At 35.0% G+C, this 21,005-nt stretch overlaps 1 protein-coding gene across 2 annotated transcripts in view; it reads right to left on the bottom strand.

Moving 5' to 3' along the window:
* Positions 1–2,528: 2,528 nt before the first annotated feature.
* RCHY1 (ring finger and CHY zinc finger domain containing 1) overlaps positions 2,529–21,005 on the bottom strand; it is a 22,236-nt gene continuing 3,759 nt past the window's right edge. Inside the window, exons 2-10 of one of the 2 annotated variants that reach the window (XR_006201888.1) lie at positions 18,809–18,928; positions 18,469–18,584; positions 8,251–8,329; positions 6,626–6,670; positions 6,461–6,519; positions 6,345–6,371; positions 5,363–5,483; positions 4,918–5,012; positions 3,122–3,203 (exon numbers count right to left, since the gene is read on the bottom strand). Coding sequence is in view for 1 of the 2 variants with exons in the window: in XM_042936185.1 (XP_042792119.1) it covers positions 3,075–3,203; positions 5,363–5,483; positions 6,345–6,371; positions 6,461–6,519; positions 6,626–6,670; positions 8,251–8,329; positions 18,469–18,584; positions 18,809–18,928 (696 nt within the window). In the remaining variant the exon portion in view is untranslated. Of the gene's footprint in view, positions 3,204–4,917; positions 5,013–5,362; positions 5,484–6,344; positions 6,372–6,460; positions 6,520–6,625; positions 6,671–8,250; positions 8,330–18,468; positions 18,585–18,808; positions 18,929–21,005 lie in introns of both variants that reach the window. The other variant, XM_042936185.1, reaches the window with a different exon arrangement.

The following is a 21,005-nucleotide window of genomic DNA, read 5'->3' as shown; positions in this document are numbered from 1 at the left end:
CAAACATACTACTACTTCGAACACAAGCTAGTTAGTATCCTACAGAGCTCCATTTACTAGTTAAGAAGGCTCTGAAAGCTACAAAAAAAAAAAAAAAAAAACAAACTTCATGCACACTCTTTGATGATAAAACAATGAGTTTCTGTATACCCTGATATTCATAAACATACTGAATTACTGGCTTTTGAAATAAGAACATAATAGATATGAATTCTGTGGCAAGGCAACCTTACTTTAGGGACAATTCTTTCATGGACAATTCTACCATACTTAAAATCAGACTAAGCATTTAACATTTCTCTAAGCTTTCTTAAAGTCTCTGAGCAGAAAAAGAAAAAAAAAAATGTCAAAATGTAAACTATTTACCTCTGGAAGATGAGATTGTTTTTCACCTTTTCTTACATATTTCCTACAATAGATATTTTTGAACATTGAATTCACATGTCATGGACATATCTTTGAAGAAACCCTGGGTGCTACAGCCTAGACTTCAAGAGCATGAGAAAAATGCTTCTAGCACATGACTGCATGTCAACACGTGGTAATACATTCATTCTGCATTATTTTGGACAAATTTGGATCCTCAAAGATCTAAGTAATCAGGTTTTGAATTAAAACATCTAAAAATGGACAGTCTATCAAATCATGAGCTCCTCCATGATAGAGGACTTAGCTATTATGTAGGTAGTTTAGCAAAATAGAAGTTTGAGTCAAAGGCAGTGTGGTGTGGTGTGTTTGGGGCCATAGACCTAACTGAATTCCCAGCTCCCAACATTTAATAGCTATCATTTACTCAAGCATATCATTTAACCTCTGAACCTCAGCTTTCTCATCTATAAAATGAAGACAACACCTACCCTACAGAATTATCATGCCAATCAATGCTAATGCATAAGCCTGGCATGCAGTAGGTGCTCGAAACACAAAGTTTTGTTACTTTTCTATACTCACTCCTACTCAAGATCCAATGATCCTGTGATTAAAAGCAGTATGCTTTTAATTAGCTTAGGGTGACATAACAGAACCAAAAAGTATTACTAACAGAGAGGCATCCGACTCTTGATTTCAGCTCAGGTTGTGATCCCAGGGTCATGGGATGGAGCCCCGCATCAGGTTCCACGCTGAGCATGGAGCCTGCTTAAGATTCTCTCTCTCCCCCTCTGTCCCTCTCCTCTACTCATGCTTTCTGAAACAAATCTAAGGGGTGTCTGGGTGATGCAGTTGATTAAGTGTCCAACTTTTGATTTCAGCTCAGATCATGGTATCACAGTTCTTGAGTTCGAGCCATCACAGTTCTTGAGTTCGAGCCCTAGGTCCAGCTCTGCACTGTCAGCTTGGGATTCTGTCTCCCTCTCTCTCTGCCCCTCCCCTACCTGCTCTCTAATTATATAAAAAATAAACTTTAAAAAATAAAAAAAAATTTAATTAAAAACAGAAGTATTACAACTAGAAAGTTAGTCTTTCCTTAATCTGTATATTGATTGGCAACACCTGGGAAGATATCTCATTCCTTCCCCAAATCAAGATCAGCACTACTGCTCTGCCTAAGCCAAGGAAACTAACACAGGAAGGGAAAAAGAGTAGAACACAGAAGACAGGAAGGCGGGAGAGAATAAAGATCTGGGCTCAAAACTAGAAATCAATACTATTGCCTTTATCCAGGTAATGAGATTTCTACAGAATAAATAAATGTACCAGAAATGTTAGGATTTCTAGTTGTAAGCCAACCTTCAACCTTGTTTATTTGCAGGAGATTCAACTAGCTCAAAATTAGAAAAATGGTATTCAATAAATACCCATGAACTAATATGTACACATTTTATTTCCTAACCGAAAGGTTTTTATAAATAGGCTATGTTAGAAACTGGAATACTACTGTATAAGTTGTAGGATCATCAAATAATCTTTTGTGTATTTTGTTCCTGAATTAAGAGGTGTGTTTAATTCCATTACATAACCCAAAAAGGCACTATAAAATCAGATCTTGCCAGGAATATTCCATGCCCCTTCTATTCATTCACACCTACTTTCAAGCACTTTGAGAAGAAACAATCAATTTACAACAAAGACAACCACCTCATGCATTAAAAACAAAAAAACAAAAAAACAAAAAAACAAGGGAAAAGCTAGTCATGAGGCACCACCACGAGGGCAAGGGACTTTTGTCTTGCTCACTGTTGTCTCCACAACCATCTAGAACCTTACCCAGCGCATAGCAGTTGGTCACTAACTACTTGCTGACTGAATGGATTAATCACTCTTCGAAGAAATAATTCCGGGAAACCAAAACAAAATTATTTTCAATGTTAATGGTTTTTCTTAAGGCTTGGAAGAGTTCTACTGTTTTATATTTTTTCCAACTACTCTAATGGAAGAGTACTTCAAAAGAAAGAAAAGAGGTTTTCTACAGAAATATATAATACATATATGTGTATGCATATTTGTATTTATAGACAGAATTATATATAAGACTATATTGCCCAAACTAAGCCAAAAATAGATAAACCTGGAAAAAACTTTCTATAAAACACTGTTTCAATATAATTTTATTAGCAGTTATTACATCAAAATTCACATTTATAGGATCCAAAGGACTGTCTTAGAAAATTCTAAAGTATATGTAGTAAGATCTCAACAGTAAGATACAACATATTCTCATTATAGCACAGCCCTTAAAAAGTCAAGAATAATACTGAGAAGTAAGTGCAGTTCTATCAAGAACTAGAAATGAATTCTGCGTGCAGAGTGTCACTTAAAGCGAAGTTCCATGAAAGTATAACATACTTCTATGGATGTGAATTTCAGTGGCAAACATCATTGGCTTCCAAACTGACACTAAAGGAATTTCCAATCAAAACACAAGCACAGTGGCTTTCATCCAATATAGAGCTATGACAATTCTACAAAGAGACCCTGAATCCTTAAGTACTTGTAGTATGATTTTTTGCTGTGATACTAGTACAAAACACATCAACTCTAATGCATAGATTCTGACACATTATGACAACAAAATACTAAAGATAGCCTTTTCCTAGATCAGAAAATGCTGAGTTTTCCAGTGTAATAAACGCTGGTCATTGCTGATCTAGTGAAATTCTACATCCTCCAGCTTGAGCAGTATTGTAAGATTCACAAATATTACATTTCATGCCTAATATATGGAACTGGACAGTAGATCTCCCATTGCAATCATTGCAGAGAATCTGAAAAGTGAAGAGAATTCAAATTAAGTATATTAAACCTTATAGATACAAAGTGGCACTGTCTGCCCAAAACAATTCCTCAAAAATCATACTGAAGAACTGAAACACATATAGATAAGTCTAAATATTTCCCCAAATAGAAATGTCTTTTATTTATTTTCTGAAAATTCTAAGAGGGCTACTAAGGTAGCTTTGAATTTAGAAAATGAAAGTGTAAATTTGAGTCAAGAAGTCTTATTTTAAAACTGTTCCCAAATAGTATATAAATAGTACTGGGCATAAAATTTAACATAGGCATTATCAGATTGACACCTATATTTACAGTTCAAAACAACATACATGATTTCATTATTCTTCCTTGACACTTGCAAAATTATCTTAATAAAATCTTTACACACTTATAATATCTTTTTGCTTATTCTTTAGGTTTAATATACTAAGTTGTCAATCTTCTATGCCTCAAAAATAAAGTCCAAAGAAGCAGTTCTTAAAATTTAGTTAAAAAATAAAAGGTTTTGGCTCATCCCTAAAATGACAGTAAGAGGGGCACCCGGGTGGCTCAGTAGGTTGAGCAGCCGACTTTGGCTCAGGTCAAGATCTCACAGCTCGAAGGCTTGTGAGTTCAAGCCCCACATCAGGCTCTGTGCTGACAGCTCAGCGCTTGGAGCCTGCTTCAGATTCTGTGTCTCCCTCTTACTCTGCCCTCCCCTGCTAATGCTCTGTCTCTCTCTCAAAATAAGTAAATAAAATAAACAAACAAACAAACAAACAAATAAATAAAATGACAGTAAGATATCACTTGAGAATTAATCTCTTCTAACACAAAGATCCCAAAAAATAAAAAAGGTGTTAAACTGAAAACAGATCAACGCATTAGTATGTAAGAAAAGCATTAGCTTTAGAATACTCATACCTGTTTTCTTAAATTCCACATGAGTGAAATCATACAGTATTTGTCTTTCTCTGACTGACCTATTTCACTCAGCATAATACATTCTAGCTCCACCCACATCTTTGCAAATGGCAAGATTGCATTCTTTTTGATGACTGAGTAATATATGTGGAATTTAAGAAACAGAACAGATGAACATATAGGAAGGGGTGGGGGGGATGGAGAAGAAAGGGAAACAAAGCACAAGAGACCCTTAACAACAGAGAACAAACCGAGCGTTGATGGAGGGACATGGGTGGGGGGTGGACTAGATGGGTGATAGGTACTAAAAAGGGCACTTGTGGAGAGCATTGGGTGTTGTATTTAAGTGATAAATCACTGAATTCTACTCTTGAAACCATTGCGTGATATGTTTACTAAAATTTAAAAATAAATAAGATTAAAAAAATAGAATAGTCATACCATAGTAAATAGAAAACTTCCAAGTTTGTTCAAAATTATAATTTGGAATACAATCTGAATGTAGAAAGATTAGTGGTTGCCTAGAGCTAGGGGATTGGGGAATGACTGCTAAAGGGTATGGGATTTCTTTGGGGGGCAATATCCTAAAATTGACGGTGGCTGATGTTTGTACAACTCCAAGAATATACTAAAAAGCACTGAATTGCACACTTTAAATGGACAAGTTACATGGCATATAAATTATATCTCAATAAAGCTGTTATTTGAAAAAATGACCTACATGGAACAAAGCACACTGAAGCCTCTAGTAAAACATCACGTAATTACCAATTAGTATTCCAAAAGCAATCCTTCATTTACCTTACTAACAATTCAATTATCCACATGAATAAAAAGGGTAACGAACATTAAAAAACAAAAAGTAATCTTCTTCAGAAATCAACAAATACGTATGCCTGAAATAAAATTTAAAATAATTAGAAATAAAGCATCATTAAAAACATCAGACCAGTAATTCACCTCCACACCATTACATGACTGACTGGCTCTGACAAGTAATACATAAATAATTCAGAATAAAGTTTCTGCCTGCCATCTAGTGTTGGGAAGAATTGCATAAAGGTATTCTTAGAATTTTTTGGTCTGGTCCTTTGAATTTAAAATTTATATTTTGTCCTTCCCATTAATCATCACATTGGTGTTTCTGCCAAAGCAGTATTTTTTAGACAGATTTGAGCAAAAAGGCAAAAATAAACAAGAACGTCAACTAGGAACCTGAAAAGTTTTAGGCATTGATCGTACTCACATCCACAGTCATGTTCTGATATTCTGATGGCATAGGAGTCTGTGCTACCTCATCATCCAGCTGTCTCCAGTACCTAGTCATATCTAAAGCAGAGTGCATACATAATGGACATCTGTAGCCTCTAGAAGAAACAGAGAGGTTATTTTCCAAACATTTAACAAGGAGTATATCAACTCAGGTATACAAGAGGATGCATGCTAATTGGTACATAAACCATCCAAAACAGAGCATTATTCTGAATTTTAAGATGATCGGTGGATCCATGGTATTTTTTAAACCTACTCTTTTTCCTCAGCTCTCTAAAATTAGAAGGAATCAGCCCGTATTCTTTGTAGAATATATTCAATATATTTTAAAAGCCAATTAAGCTACTTTCTAACTAAATGACCTCAATTCCTTAATATATTCAGGTAACTTAGATCATATTATTTTCTCTCTAAACATTCTGAAAAAGTTCCCTTCTATCTGGCTCTTATATTAAATTAAAATTTCTGCTTATGAAAATACATTTACACAGTCTCTTCTATCCTAATTACTCTCATCTCATTGTAACATTCTTTCCCCATAATAAAGTTTCTGCTTTAGATAATCTTGTTACCAGCTTTCTTTGCAGATGATTATCCTGGGCCAATATACTGACCTAACAGGATTCTGAGTGACAATACCTCAGCAATCTTACAATGCTATCGATTGCCTCTGGTAGAGCCCATGCCTCCTGTTAAGCAAGGCCAGAAAATAAGAGTCTCTTGAAATGAGGGATGAGATAAGGCATACTGCAGACATGGGGGAAAAGCTGCAGTCCTACATACACAAGATGCTTTGCCCAGTTTACCACTATGCATTTACCCTGCCCATCTCAACATAAATATGTCACGCCCGACACAGTGTGAGGAACAGAGCTGGCCCACTTCCACATCCCCGAAAAAATAATAAATCAGCATCTTACAATAATTAATTTTTAAAAATCCCATCAAACACTCACTCTTTCAACATTTCTTCATAACACGTTCTGAAAAAAATATATAACATTGTTTCAGTAAAACAAAAACTATCTGCACTATTTTCAATTTTGAGAGAAAAAACACAAAATTCCTTTACCTATGTAAAAGATGTCCACACGGCAAGACATGAGCAACAACACGGGATGTGTGAATGTCCTGTAAAGGAAATAAATGTTAGTGCCTGCATGAAGACAATATAAACATCCACATATCTTAAATTCAACAGGGAATATTTCCAAAGCAAATGATATTTTAAGCCTACCTCCAAACATATTGGACAATTCTGCCGGGAAACATTTTCAATACACTGTTTAAAAGAAAAACTCAAATTACTAAAAACTTAACTAAATGGAAATGACAAACAGATTTACTAATAAAAACAATAAAGGAAACAACACTACTAACTTACTAAAGATAATAATTAACAATACATGTTTCTTATATGTCAGATAAGAACTGCACAGCTAACTCACATAACTATTTCAGGCTTTGCACATTACCTGAAACAATGAAATTGCTCAGTATATCTTAATTGTTCAAATTATCTTCGTTTTACGCATAAGGAAAATCAGTGAATCAAGATTTACCAAAGATGCAGAGACAATAACGTTTGGAATCTATTTTATATGTGTTTTGCTCCAAAGTAAACTACTTAATAATATCGATAATGGTAAGAGTTCATATTCTTGAAATTTACTACATGTCATATACTAAGTACATTACCTGTATTAGCTCAGTTAAGTCCCACAACTCTAAATGAAACAGGTACATTACCCCATTTTACAGATGAGGTATCTGAGGCCTAGAGAAGCTAAATAACTTCCAAAGTCATTTGCCAATAAGAAGTGGAACGGTTTTTGAACTCCAACAGGCAGCCTCCAGTGTCAGAGTTCCTAACTTGACAAGACAGTGTATGATTAAATGGGGGAAGGTAAGGGAAAGCGCCACGCCATGGATGATGCCCAGGTTTTTTAAGTAAGCACCTGAGTACATGATAGGACCATTTACTAAAATACAGACAATAAGAAATAACTGAGAAACAAGACAAAGATACCACAAGAGAAAATGTGTATATAGTTTTTGAAAGATAACACGGCTATCACCCCAACTCAAATCTGTAAAACCAAACTCAATCTTTTATCTCCAGCAAATTTACAATCTATTTATCCAGTACCTTAAAAGCAAGGGCTAAAAACCTTGGGAGTCTTTACTCAGCCCCATTCTTTTTCCCTTACTCACTGTCACCATATCCCAAATGTTCATTATTCATCTCAATTTATCTTAATACTTGACTATTTTAGGCCAGTTATTATCTAGTACCTGTTTTTAAAAAACCCTCATTAATGTTAACTATACTGGAATTAAAATTTTTTTAATTTTAAAAATCATTAGTCTCTCTGTTCTCTGATGTTTATTAGATTTTTTTTCTAAATAATGAAAAATAATCTTAAAGGAACTGGTATCATGATATAATTACTATATCCAAATTAAAAATATTTCTAACTATGAAAGAAAACCCAAAAATATTTTCTGAATTTTCTTGGAATGCTGTTACATTGCTATTTCTTCTGTAATGTGCATTTTCACTTATTCTTAAAACCAGTATCAATGAGAAGAATCCATTACTAACTTACTTAGAAGTTGTCAACAGTATGCTAATAACTGATATAAGTATTCATACACACTATGAAGAAGAAAAAGAACTGTAGATCAGATATTCTGAGGCATAGATCTGAGGACACCTACTTAATACTGCTTAAGAATAAAAACCAACAGAGTTGTACTTGGTAATATCTGAAATTAGCATGCGTCCAAACATATTAGGATTTAAGCTAGTTTTCAAACACAATACAATATTTTTTAAATTACACAAACTTAGTTTTATACCTTGTGCTTTCCTTGGAGATTCATAGCTAGACATAAGTTACATTTCAAACAATGGAAAAAATCTTCCTTTGGACCAATCCTAAAAATACATGTGAAAGTCAAAAGATTAGATTCATTTTTACAGAATGGTATCTACCCAAGTCTTTTTTCCTACAAAAATCTACACACACACACACACACACACACACACACCCTTTGGGCTTTATTTTTTACATAAATGGATTCTTTCTCTATTTCCTGTTCTGTGACTTTTTCTTCACTTAACAACATATCCTGAAGATTATTCTATGTCTGTCTATATAGAACCACTTCATTCCTCTTCATAATTACATAGTATTACATAGTATGGATAGACCATATTTTTTAAAGTATTCCCTTATATAATTTACTATCTTTAGTTAATACGATGATATAAAATAACTATCTTTATACAAACATCACTTAGCCTATCTGTTGATAATCTTTTGTAAGATTTCTAAAAGTTAAACTATGGGTACTGAGGGTACTGCACCACTGGTTTTGATACTGACAAAACGACCTCCAAAAAGACAATACTAAATTATACCCGCACTAACAATGTATGACAGCACCTGCATTCCCTGCACCCTAGTGAACACTGGTTACCTATATGATAGACAAATACAAGATGTCATTTTAATTTGCGTTTCTCAGATTATGAGACAGGAAATATATTTTAATGTTTATGAACCATGTGGATTTCTACTGTAGATTGCCTGTCCATGTGCTCTTTTCATTCTTCTGCTAGGGTATTTGTCTTTTACCATTTTAAAGCAGCTGTTTATATATCCTGAATATTAACCTTTTTCATATGTATACTTACAATTTTCTGGTGTGTGACCAAGATTATCTTGATTTACATATTTTGTCATACAGCCATTTTAATTCTATGTATTAAAAAGCCATTGATATTTTCTTTTATGGCTTATGCTTCTATCTCTTATTTAGGAAAGACTTTTGAAACCTCTAGGTCATAAATATATGTATACCTCTAATACTTATGGCTTTTAATTTTTATATTTTTCTTTTATCCATTTGAAATGTAAAGAGATATGATAAAGAGAAATTGCTAGTTGTCCCCAAATTTTTATTTTCCCCTTCTTACACAACAACAGAACACTCAGGCACAGGGCTGTCCTGAATAAAGACTACTTGCAACTTCTCTGGAGGTTGTGAACAGAAGAGATAAATGAAAATTCTGTGTTATGTCCTTAAAAGGAAAGCTCAACAAACCCTAAACACAAGCAACATGAAAAAAAACTCTATCATGGATCATCATAATCAAACTGCTCAAAACCAAAGATAAAATCTTAAAAGCAGCCGGGGGGGGGGGGGGGGGGGGGGGGGGGGGGGAGACTTTATAGTGGAACAAAAAGAGGATGACACCAGATGTCTCACTGGGAACAATGCAGAATGTATATCCACAAAATACGGCAGAGCAACATTCGGTCAGCCTAGAATTCTATATCCGACAAAAGTATCTTTCAAAAATGAAAGTAAAATGAAGATGTTTCAAACATACAAAAACCAGGAGACTCCGTTTAAACAAAAACAGTCAACTTGGCGTCAGTACATAGTCACAGTTAGAGGTGACCTGGCAGACTCTGCAGCGGTGTCTCTCAAACTTCACCTCAACACACAGTAAGTATTTTTACATCTTGACCCAGTTCTCCCTTCATTTACACATATACACACACACTCGAAATGCTAATGAAAGTTCCACATAACAGTACTTATCCTTACCATGTATTTATCTCTTTTTTATGCTTTTTTTTAAAACGGTGGCAGGGACTAACTAGATTTGCTTCCGTTTAAAATAACTACTCCAGGGGCGCCTGGGTGGCGCAGTCGGTTAAGCGTCCGACTTCAGCCAGGTCACGATCTCGCGGTCCGTGAGTTCGAGCCCCACGTCAGGCTCTGGGCTGATGGCTCGGAGCCTGGAGCCTGTTTCCGATTCTGTGTCTCCCTCTCTCTCTGCCCCTCCCCGGTTCATGCTCTGTCTCTCTCTGTCCCAAAAATAAATTAAAAAAAACGTTGAAAAAAAAATTTAAAAAAAAATAAAATAACTACTCCAAATAATATAACCTCTTCACTTCCATCCTCAACTCCAGTCTCTATCTGTCCCACCCCCTCACTCCATCCTTTCACTGCCTTTTCTTAGGCTTGGCTATTTATTTATTTCTACCCAGACCATTCTGATCTATTCAGCCTCGGCCTATCTCTGTTAAAACTTTACTGAAACATTCCTAAAATTAAGACCACTCCAATCCCTATAATCGGACAAACTCTCTAGCTGTGATTGCTTATTAAGCCCATTCTTCCACAAACAGAATAGAAATTTAAGAACAAGAATCATGCCTTCTATACTCTAGTGCTCTACACATGACAAAGATTGGTCTGATGCTTATTTAATAATTTGCAGAAATGTGAAAACGCACATCCTTCTCTTACAGCATCATCTTATTAGATGTTATATTTCCCCAAATGTAGTTACAAACTTGTATCTTCTTAAACTTTAAAAGTAATCCTCATTATTTAAAACATATAAAACCCAGAAGAACATTAACCAACAAATATACCAACAAATACCTAAAATCACTCATGATCACAGCACTCATGGATAACTATTGCTAATATTTTGGTATGTATAATATCCTGACAGATAATTTTTATGAATCATTTTCCCAATCCCTAAATATCATTTAAGAATATTACTTTTGATATGGGCTTGCAAATTAACAATCTCCCAAACACACAGGTTGTTTTTCATTTTTCACTATTATACTTATTGGTACAAGACTTATACTACACAGAAATCTTGGTACATATCTCTATTTCCTTGGGATAATCTCCTAAAAATGGAATTATATAGTCAAAGGGATGAAACATTTTTTTAGATCAGAAATCAGAACACCAAAACCACATCTGTTATATCATACTCTCATGGTAACTATCATGGTGCTTATCTAATAACACTAAGAAATTTTATTGCCCCATTTATTAAAAAAAAAAAAAAAAGCTCATTCTAGTACATTTCAGTAAGGATATATGTACCTTCTGCCAAAAAATTCAGTATTGGATGTCTGCCCCTAATTAAAGAAAAACTGAAATCCTATCTTTTTAGGGCACATCACTCTTTAAGAGAATTATCGCCACACTCAAAAGATTACCTAACTATCATGAAGCTATTTTAAAATATAAAATCAGGAATAACATATCACTAACTCTAAGCAGTACTGATTTCCTTACAGTGATTACTGCCTAAAGACAATAATCGTCAAGCTCATACCTCCAGACCAGAGCCAAGCCTAGAGGTGCCTTAAGCACCAAGCACAAGAAATCAGATCACCCTTGCCTTGCAGCTTTGTTTAATAAACTAAAAGCAATAACTAAATTTCATAATATACTGAAGACAAAAAATACTTGTCTTTAATATCCAAAAGAGGACTCACTGTAAAAGATTATCAAAGAAGGTTAGCTACAAAGTGAAAAGATTGATATTTATGCAAATATATAAGAACTCATACATTCAAATGACATGATTTTTTTTAATGTTACCATGAGAGGGTAGAGTTTCCAAAAACACTGCTATTGCAAAAACATTTTTTAACCTGTCTTTTGATATTTTTGTTGTTTAAAAAAATAGTCATTATCTGATGGTCATATGTCATTTCTGACTACACACAGTATATGCCAATCTTATTTAATAGAGTTTGCTCCCAATATCTTTTAACAATCTGAAAAAAATGAAGATGAACAGCTCTGAAAATCCCCAAGGGGGGGGCTGAATTTTCAGTGTGCCACTGGCACTCTGAAAGAACTGTACAAAGATGTTTCAAAGAGGGGTAGGCACCTGAGTGGCTCATTCAGTTAAGCCTCAGACTTCAGCTCAGGTCATGATATTGCAGTTTACAAAGTTCAAGCCCTATGTTGGACTCTGTGCTGACAGCTCAGAGACTGGAGCCTGCTTCAGACTCTGTGTCTCCCTCTCTCTCTCCCCAACTCACACACTCTGTTTCTCTCAAAAATAAATATTTTTTGTTTCAAAGACTTTGAAATGTTTCAAAGATTTTTGAGATTTTTGAGATGTTTCAAAGATTTTTGAGCAATGACAAAAGACATAATGCCACCTAAAATACCTACTTGAAGTGATAACAATCCTTTAAAACACATACCATAGATGAATGGCCTCACTCAAAAAAAAATGAACAATGTATTTCAAATGAAAAAAAAAACAAACAAACATGGATTCTTCATCTAGTCATTCAACAAGGACTTCAATTCACAGTATTTTGTTACATGAACCTTAACCATCCCATTTTGCTAAAAAGATGTGTGACAGCGTTCTTCCATCTTTTATTATGTTCGTACACCAAAATTTACTCAGTATGGCTGAGTAAAATGGACAAATGTTGAAGTATGTGCATAAAGCATTTGGAAGAGAATAGACAATGTAAAAATTGAAAAAATTCACAGGACTGACATTCTAGTAGGGATTTATAAATCTAAAAATAAAAAATATTTTGTTATATTGGAACTAAAATGATGGCCACCATTAAATACAAGGTTTCAAAAACACTGAATTTGGCAATGCATAGACACAAGTAAGGATAAGCCAGAATCTTACTAGTGATGTATCTGAGATCTGGAATCAATATTACATTTTGATGGTACAAGTGCAAGAAGAACCAAAAGTAATTACAAGCTAGAACCTATCAGAACTATATCTAAAACCTAGAATCAGTTATTAACAAGATAGACATGTGCCAGATTCATGACAAGTGACCAGTGAATAGTTACAGTCAAGGGATATTGTCAAATTTAGTACATATCTTTTCAAAACTAGAAAAATATGGAATCAAAATTTGGATTTACAATGCTTAAATTCTTATTAAAATTTCCAATGAAGTTGTTTTTCACCGCCTTTATTCTTACTTCTATCATTCATAATAATATATATAACAAAATATTTATTGTTATTTTAAAAGGTTTTAAAAACATAGACGGTAAATGTTGATGACAAATTTTCCTCACATACAGAAAGGAATCATAACACCAAAAACATTCTGCTTAAGATGCACAGCCTACACATTACGAGCACACACTGTGTACATGGTACTCTCAGGTATAAAAATTTAAACTTTTGAAAATACCTTGATCTCATGAAGCTTAATATTACCAGGTATAGGAATTTAAAATTTGAAAATATCTTAACTTCACAAAGCTTAATGTATACAGGGTAGTATGAGATATGTATCCTGCAGTCTCAACAACTTGAGTCAACAAATTAACTATAAAATGTATTGATTCCTTTATTGTAATAGTGGTAATTAAAAGCTGTGTGCAGATCTGACATACAAAATAACTCTGTACAACAGTGAAAATCAATTGGAGCTCATGAATCAAATAGGAGAAACCCTAAAAACAAGGCTCTATTTCAAAAAAAAAAAAAAAAAAAAAAGCCACAGAAAAATAAACACAGCATGAGTTAAAAAAAATAAGCAAAACTAAACATATATTGTAAACTTCCACTCTACAATGGATAAAATAGCTTGTACAGGACCAAAGCTCCCACTGAGAACTACAAAGTCTGGATTCAAAGAAAACAAGCAATTTAAAAGCAGTAAAAAAAAAAAAAAAAAAAAAAAAAAAAAAATTAAAAAAAAATCAACAAAGGGCTTAAAGGGTCAATATTCCAGACAGAAGGGAAATACACTGAGAAAAATCCAACAGTCCCTGCTTCATCCTCCTTGGGGGACTTGCAGATCCTAAACTATACTGTCAGAAGCAAACAAGCTAAGCAGCAAACAGCAGGTAAGAGGATATGAAACCACGCAAACCCTCTGGCAATTTCTCGGCTAGGGAGGCAAAAAACTGGGAGCCCAGATCCCATTACAAGAGTTGCCCTGATAAACTTTAAATCAAGACCCCTGAGGAAACATGTGCTAGGAGCCTGTGTTAGGGAAAACAAAAAAGAACAGGAATATAAATAAAACTTGGCCTGTAATCATCTCAATCTTTACTTATTTATTTTTTAATGTTTATTTATTTTTGAGAGAGATAGAGTACAAGCAGGGGAGGGGCAGAGAGAGAGGAAGACACAGAATCCAAAGCAGGTTCCAGGCTCTGAGCTGTCAGCACAGGGCCCAATGCGGGGCTCGAATTCACGAACCATGAGATCATGACCTGAGCAAGTCGGGACACTTAACCAACTGAGCCACCCAGGCACCCCATAATCATCTCAATCTTTAACTGGATTAGTAGGATCTGGCTCTACATGAACTGCTCGCCAAAAGAAAATTCTCTTTGGAGAATAATAAATAGCATTCAATTTTGTCCAACAGCCAACTAAAAACAATATCAAGCATGCCAAAAGGCAGAACTAAAGAACCAAACACCAAAGGAGGAAAAACAGAAAACAGAACTGACCCACAAATAATCAACATATTGGAGTTATCAGACCCTGCCTTTAAATGACCAGTGATTAATATGTTGAAAGAAGAAAAAAAAATTTTTTTCACCTGAAAAAATTAAAACTACAAAGGATGGAGGGGTGGGGGTGGGAAATTCAATGTAAATTCTATAATTTTAAGAAAAAAAAACCTAAAATTGAAAACTCAATAGGTTAAATAGCAGATTCAACACAGTATGACAGACACACCAGTAGGAACTAGCCAATTTAAGCATGAGGGGACAAGAGATAAATACAGAAAAAAAGAAAAATGTAAGAGACATATGGGACAGTGAAAAGGTCTACACCTAAAGTCCCAGAAGGGGCCAAGAGCAAGAGGCAGAAACATTATCTGAAGAAACACTGGCCAAGAATATTTCAAAACTAACAGAAGATATCAAGCCATAGATTCAAGAAATTCTACAAACTGCCAGCCAGATAAGTATCTCACACACCTGGACACATCATGGAAAAACTAAAAACCAACAACCTGAGGGGGGCACCTGGGTGGCTCAGTCGGCTGAGCGTCCAACTTCGGCTCAGGTCATGATGTCATGGTTCGTGGGTTTGAGCCCCGCATCAGGCTCTGTGGTGACAGCTCAGAGCCTGAAGCCTGTTTACGATTCTGTATACCTCTTTCTCTGTCCCTCCCCTGCTCGTTCGCGCAGGCTCTCTCTCTCAAAAATAAATAAACGTTAAAAAAAAAAAAACCTGAAAACATTAAGAGGGGGATAAAAGATTGCCCTCAAAGAGGCACTAATAATCCTGACAGGCTATTTCTGAAACAGAAACCATGGCACCAGAATATCTTTAAAGTGCAAAAAGAAAGTAATTCTATACTCAGCAAAGACAAAATTTTAAAATGAAAATAAAGACATTTTCAGAGAGACGAAAAACTGACAGAATCTGTCACCAGCAGAGCCTCACTGGAAGTATTAATAAAAAGAATTCCTGAAGCCAAAGGAAAATAATCCTGAAGATGAAAGAAATGCAGAAAGGCAAGAAGAGCAACAGAAATGGTAAATATGTAGGTAAATGTAAGAGAATACTGTTTGAAACAATGTCTTACAGAGTTTAAAATATCGTAGATTAAAAGACATGACAAGTACACGTAAAGCCTCTTAGTTAAGGTTCTTACACAGTCCAGAAATGATAAATGCATTACTCTAGTAAGCCAAGGATGTATAATTTCTAAGATAACTACCAAGAGAATAATGGAAGAATATATCTCTAATAAGTTTATAGAGAACAAAAATGAAACTTAAAACACGGACCATCTGGGTGGCTCAGTCGGTTAAGTGGCCAACTCTTGATTTCAGCTCAGGACATGATCTCATTCATGGTTTGAGGGTTCAAGCCCACATCATGCTCTGCACTGACAGTGCAGAGCCTGCTTGGGATATTCTCTCTCTCTCTCTCTCTCTCTCTCTCTCTCTCTCTTCCTCCCTCCCTCCCTGCTTTACCCCTGCTCACATTCTCCCTCAAAATAAAATAAACTTTAAAAAATATTTAAAAAATAAAGTAAAATAGAAAAATTGCCGATTAATCCATAAGAAGGCAAGCGAGGAGACGGAAAAAAAAGACAGATAAATACTAAGGGGATAGAAAATACCAAACTTGTCGACTGAACTGTAAAATTGTACATTTAAAATTTATATATACAATTATATTAATAAGACTAAATATGCTAATTAAAAGACAGCTTTCATTAAACTGAATAAAAAATAAAATTCAACTACATTCTGCATACAAGCTACATGCCTTAAATGTAAGCATACAAAATGTTTGGGATAAAAAAATAAAAAGGGGGGCACCTGAGTGGCTCAGTCAGTTAAGTGTCCAACTTCAGCTCGAGTCATGATCTCCTGGTTTGTGACTCTGATCCCCGCATCGGGCTCTCTGTTGTCTGCAAGAGCCCACTTTGGATCCTGTCTCCCTCTTTCTGCCCCTCCCCCACTCTCCCTTGGTCTCTCAAGAATGAATGAATGAAAAGAGACATACATGCAAAAACTAATCAAAAGAAAGCTGATATAGATACAGCTCTTAAGGCAGAAAATATAACTAAAGATAAAAAGAGACAATGATAAATCAATCACAAAGGAAAACAGAACAATTCTATATAAATACCTAAAATACATAACGCCTTAAAATATATAAAACAAAACACAAAAGAGCATTTACTATAGGATCGCCAAAGCTCAAGAGAGTAGTCACCTTCAGAGGAGTGTATTTATTGACTTGTAGGGGGCATGAGAGAGGCTACTACAGTGCTATGAACATTCCATTTTTTGATCTGGGTAGTGATTAAAAAAATGTTTTCATAAGTAAATTCATAAGATTGTTTATGACTTCTACATCTTTTGGTATGTTTGTTATCCTTCCTTAAAAACAAACTACATAAAAGCAAGTGATTTAAAATATTCTAGACAGTAGTTATGGAAAAAGACTGATATGGAACACCTGGAGCTTCTACAGTATTGGTAACAGTTTTCTTTTGTTAAGTAGGCTTCTTGCCCAGCACAGAACCCCAATTCGGGGCTTGAACTCACCACGAGATCAAGACCTGAGCTGAGATAAAGAGTCAAGATGCTTAACCAACTGAGCCACCCAGGAGATCAAGACCTGAGCTGAGATAAAGAGTCAAGACGCTTAACCAACTGAGCCACCCAGGTGCCCTGGAAACATTCTATTTCTTAAATTGAGTGGCTGAGTTATTGTATTAGTACAGTTTACAACAGGGGTGCCTGGGAGGCTCAGACGGTTAAGGATCTGACTCTTGAGTTCAGCACAGGTCAAGGTCTTATGGTTTGTGGGATCAAGCCCCACATTGGGCCCTGCACTGACGGTGCTGAGCTTGCTTGGGATTCTCTCCCTTTCTCTTTGCCCCTCCCCTGCATATGCACGCTTCTCTCAAAATAAACGTTTTTTTAGAAAGTATAGTTTATAATGTACACAACGTTACATATATGTTTTTGTATGTAATGCTCAAAAATTTTTGGAAAGAAAAAATTCCTATATGACAACATGTCTGTAGTAGCTTGTCAGTGGGAGACTGGACTGTAGCTTATTTTTATTCTTTCTACTTTGTCATATTTTCCAATTTTTATAAAATCATCCTATACTTTCTGATAATGTTTTTAAAAACTAATTGTAAAAAAAAAAAAGAAAACTCTACCCTAATTTTCTATTTCAGCTGCCCACAAAACATGTTTTATGTTATATAAAAACATATTTTACATCCAAAAGTTACAATTTAAATAGCCACACAATAGTTGATGGGCTAATTAAATGATTACTACAAAAGAGGCATGAAAATATTTTTCAGAATAATGGAAATGTTTTTTATCCTGACTGTATTAGTAACACAGCTATATATATTTGTCAAACTTACTAGACATTTAAATTGAAGGCATTTTAGGGGCGCCTGGGTGGCTCAGTTGGTTAAGCGTCCGACTTCAGCTCGGGTCACGATCTCGCAGTCCGCGAGTTCGAGCCCCGCGTCGGGCTCTGGGCTGATGGCTCAGAGCCTGGATCCTGCTTCCGATTCTGTGTCTCCCTCTCTCTCTGCCCCTCCCCCATTCATGCTCTCAGTCTCAAAAATAAATAAACGTTAAAAAAAATTTAGAAAAAAAAATAAAAAATAAATTGAAGGCATTTTATTAGATGCAAGTTATATCCCAATAAAGATTTTAAAAACTATTATTGCCCAGGTACATTAGAATAGGAAAAGAACATTTTACATACAGTACCTACAAATTCCACAGTTTTCACAATGATACTGCTTCTTGTCTTTGTCAAAAAGATGGCATATACTGCAATAATATTCTCCAAACAATGTGCTACATTCTTCACAAGTCTGTTGGGCCTAAAACAGATACATGTAATTAAAAATTGGACTAAATTTATCAAAACATTTTGTATTATCATTTAAATATCCAGTTTGTTACAGTAAATGCAGATTTTTACAAGGTTTTAAACATTTAAATCAAAGATATTGCTTAGAATTAAAGAAGTCACTTGCAATACCAATTTTTTTTAAGCCACCTTAACATTATTTAAAAAGAAAATAGAAATGTGGTAAAATCTTACGTGTTGGATTTTTTCACAGTTTATGCACTGCACTTCCTTTACTTTAAAGCGATCTAGCTGATGATCTTCATTGTTATCATGACACAACCGACAAGTATAAAGTTTGTCACAACAAGGTGCCTAATGCCCAAGGGGGAAAAAAAGTTATAAAAAGAGAAAAACAAGTTTGCAATACAAAAAAAAAAAAAAAAATTTCTTCCTCCTCCTCCTGGAACAAGGTCAAAGAATACAACCAATGGATTCGTTTGTAAACTAATCCTAAACATAACTTTTCACTGTTTCTTAGCATATTTTAATTATTCCCTTCAACATCTATGTCTGTATTAAGTTGAACATAATCTGGTCCTTAAAGATAAAGGAATCATGAAGAATGGAAATCTCTGGACTGAAGAACTAATCTCACAATACCCTAAACTCATTCTCAGCCTTAAAAGCAGGCAGGCAATTTCTTCTTCGACATTTCCAGATAAACTCAATTACCTACTTAACCCCTTAAACATGAAATATCATAAAGATTATATATATTTTAATTTGCTTGTGTTTATTAATCATCAACTATATGCTTGATGTTTTAGAGGATGGAATAAATGTAAGAGATAGTCGTTGTTTTCAAGAGTGGCAGACTAGCAAAATCTATTCTCTCCTTCCCAGACACAATTGCCCAGCTTTATTACAGTTCCCAGCTTTCTTTGATTTCAGCTGTGGCCAAATGACTAAGTTCTTACCAAAAGAATACAAGCAGAAATCAGTGTCACTCTTGGGCCTGAGTATTATGAAACTGGGCATGCCTCCTCCTCCACACTCCCTTTCTCCTTTCCATCAGATGAAACCTGGACATAGCAGCAACCCACCTGCTGACTGTATGCCCTAAAGCAGGGCAAAATACAGTGGGGAGAACTTGTCCCTGAAGTGATCATGTGGAATAGTCTTATTACCAAACTGGATAATTAACCTTGAAATTGTTAGGTGGGAAGAAATAAATTCTATTCTTTAACCTACATTACTGTTGGGCCTTTTTGTTACCATTAGTAACTTAGCTTTATCCTAAATAGTATAGTACATCAAAAAAAGTTTCCAAGCCAGTAAGTTCACCCCATAGTTTCCAGTATACTGTGACCTTCCAGATCCACTCATTTCTGAAGATCTTACACCATAATTTACCACAATACAGTTCATTCCTTAAAGATTTTAACACTTAACTGGTACCCTTTCTCTCCCCACTACTCTTGTCCTACATCTTAGTGATCTGCACATCCACCACTATAATCCTTCCAATACCATGAACTCTCAATTCCTTGACTTACTTCCAATGACCTTGTCCTCCAACCCTCCTCAGCCACATATTCTCAAGGTCATACCAAAGAACAGTGGTTCTCAAATGTTTTGGTCTCAGGACCTCTTTACACTCTTAAAAATTATTGAGGATCGGGGTGTCTGGGTGGCTCTGTCTGTTAAGCATCTATCTGACTCTTGGTTTCAGCTCAGGTCACGATCTCACGGTTTTGTGAGTTCGAGCACCCTACCACCCCTACTTCGGATCGCTGATAGTGTGGAGCCTGCTTGGGATTTTCTGTCTCCCTCCCTCTCTGCCACTCCCCCACTCGTACTGTCTCAGTCTCTCGAAATAAACTTTAAAAAAATTACTGATGATCTCAAAGAGCTTTTGATTATGTGAATTATATCTGACACCATATTATAAAATTGAAAGGTTTTTTAAATATTCATTACTTCTTTTAAAAATAATAGTAATGAACCCATTACATGTTAACATAAATAACATTATTTTAATGAAATAACTACTTTCTCCCAAAATAACTGAATTCTCATTTCTGCTTCTGTATTCGGTTTAAGTATATGAAGAAACTTTGGCCTTCCACAGATATGTAGTTGGAAAAAGGAGTATTTTAACAGCCTTTGCAAGAATACTCATCTCTGATACTACAACAAAACTCAACAATTCATAAATCATTAGTTGTAACATGGACTCTGAAATTGTATGTGAACTTTTCTCCATTACATCAAAATCCATTGATCTATCTTGCACTCTGAATGGATCTTCTACGCACGCATTGGTCATTTGGAAAATATCAGTTCACTGAGTTCTATAGCTCTTTCAAATGTTCACAAATTTTCCATGCAAGATAAAAAAAAAAAAATTGTGCTTGTTAATATCATTACCGATCTCATCAGAAAAGTC

Source organism: Panthera leo, chromosome B1 (assembly GCF_018350215.1).
Source record: "Panthera leo isolate Ple1 chromosome B1, P.leo_Ple1_pat1.1, whole genome shotgun sequence".
Taxonomy (NCBI): domain Eukaryota; kingdom Metazoa; phylum Chordata; class Mammalia; order Carnivora; family Felidae; genus Panthera; species Panthera leo.
Note: the sequence above shows the minus strand (reverse complement) of the source record. Positions and strands in the feature narration are given on the sequence as shown.